The sequence below is a fragment of the Diabrotica undecimpunctata genome, chromosome 9 (assembly GCF_040954645.1).
Source record: "Diabrotica undecimpunctata isolate CICGRU chromosome 9, icDiaUnde3, whole genome shotgun sequence".
NCBI classification, from domain to species: Eukaryota; Metazoa; Arthropoda; class Insecta; order Coleoptera; family Chrysomelidae; genus Diabrotica; species Diabrotica undecimpunctata.
This window is the reverse complement of record NC_092811.1, coordinates 53,869,257-53,870,792: the sequence shown is the minus strand read 5'-3', so window position 1 is coordinate 53,870,792 and position 1,536 is coordinate 53,869,257. Positions and strand designations below refer to the sequence as shown.

The 1,536-nt window shown below is 35.0% G+C and overlaps 1 protein-coding gene across 1 annotated transcript; it reads right to left on the bottom strand.

Annotated features, from left to right (window-relative positions):
* Nucleotides 1-352: 352 nt before the first annotated feature.
* LOC140450774 (uncharacterized) lies at nt 353-1,144 on the bottom strand. The gene has a single exon (XM_072544447.1). It carries the CDS (start codon nt 1,142-1,144, stop codon nt 353-355), a length of 792 nt encoding a protein of 263 aa, XP_072400548.1.
* Nucleotides 1,145-1,536: the final 392 nt, after the last annotated feature.

The window sequence follows — 1,536 nt, the reverse complement described above, 5'->3', positions numbered from 1 at the left end:
CTTCAAGCAGGATAGAAAACAGTCTGTTGTGAGATTTGTAATGAGTTCGAGATGAATTGCTTTGGTACAAAAGCATACAAAAACACAAACGCAACCTTTTATTTCGTTGGCTCCCCTACCCGATTTATTGTTTAGTAAAAATGGTCCTGCAAAATCTATGCCACAGTGCTGAAATGGCAGTGATGGGGTTCTGCGAGATTCGGGAAAACTCTCCATTGGACAACTGGCAAATGTATTTGTGTCCGTTGCCAATGCAGCAAGAGAGTGTTAGTGAGAATATTAATACATAAGACTTTATTTATATTTATTATCCATTTTGAAGGTACCCTTCAACGGGGGAGTTTGTTTAAAATTATTTGTATAATTGATAAAATTGAGGATGAGTTTTGAATCGGTTTTCGAGTGATATGAATCGTTTTTTTGCTATTTCTTTTGAATCTGCCAATAAATCGGTAGAATATTTGAAGGGCAACTTCACTACAAACTGACCGTTTTCATTTCTTCGAGTGTGTTTGGTAAATAGTTCCTCAAACTGGACGTCATCTTTTGATAACATCATAGGTTCCTTTATCTCATTGAGTTCACAGAATTTACGTAACTGATTGTCTTTTGGTATAAAGCATTGTGAAAAATTGCATAAAGACGTTGATATCGCATTCATTATAGTACCAGATATTACCCACCCAAGTTTTGTATTTTGAAGCACTGGTGCATGTTTTCCTAATTTAATATTGCCCTCTAATAGCAGTTCCCAGAACAAACTGGCACCTATGACCATGTCAACTTTCTGATGAGTATTGAAAGTAGGATCAGACAATTCGATATTTTGAGGAATTGAAATTGTAGAGATATCAAATTGTTGTAATGGAATAGTTGAAATGAATGGTGTTACATAACAAGATAATTGAAATTGGAAATTATTTTTGTTTGAGAAAATTGTAATTGAAGTTTTCTTTTTTAAAGTAGAAACCACTTGGTTAATACCAATAATAGCTAATTCGGTATTGGTTAATGGTAACCCTAACCGTTTGACAAACTCTTCGGTAATCAAATGAGATTGAGCTCCTGAATCGAGCAGAGATCTACATTGATGCAATTGATTGTTTTGGTCTTTAACTTTGAATGTTAAGGTAGCATTCCGCATCATGCGACCGAGACAGGAGACAGAGACAGGCGACAGATAGGCGAGACCGCGACACCAAGTGAACTGTCGCCCCTTGAACTGGGTACGCGACCGAGACAAGCGACATACGAGAAACGTGCGGCTAAAAAGAAGGTATAATGACTTCGAAACTACTCTTTAAAAGGTTAATGGAAGAAGAAGAAGATGACGATATACTTCTATATTACATGTTTCGAATAAAAAAACGGAGTTGTATAGATTCTATATTTAAAACAAGGCGCGAGGAAGGCTTTTTTAATTTATTAATAATGAATCATTTATCATTAGATGAAGAAAAATTTAGAGGTTATTTTAGACTGAATAAAACAGTTCGATTATATAAACAATTTAATAGAGAAGGACATACAAACGAA

What these genes read in the sequence shown, in the direction of transcription:
- LOC140450774 (XM_072544447.1), bottom strand. Translation starts at nt 1,144, where the DNA reads ATGCGGAATGCTACCTTAACATTCAAAGTTAAAGACCAAAACAATCAA.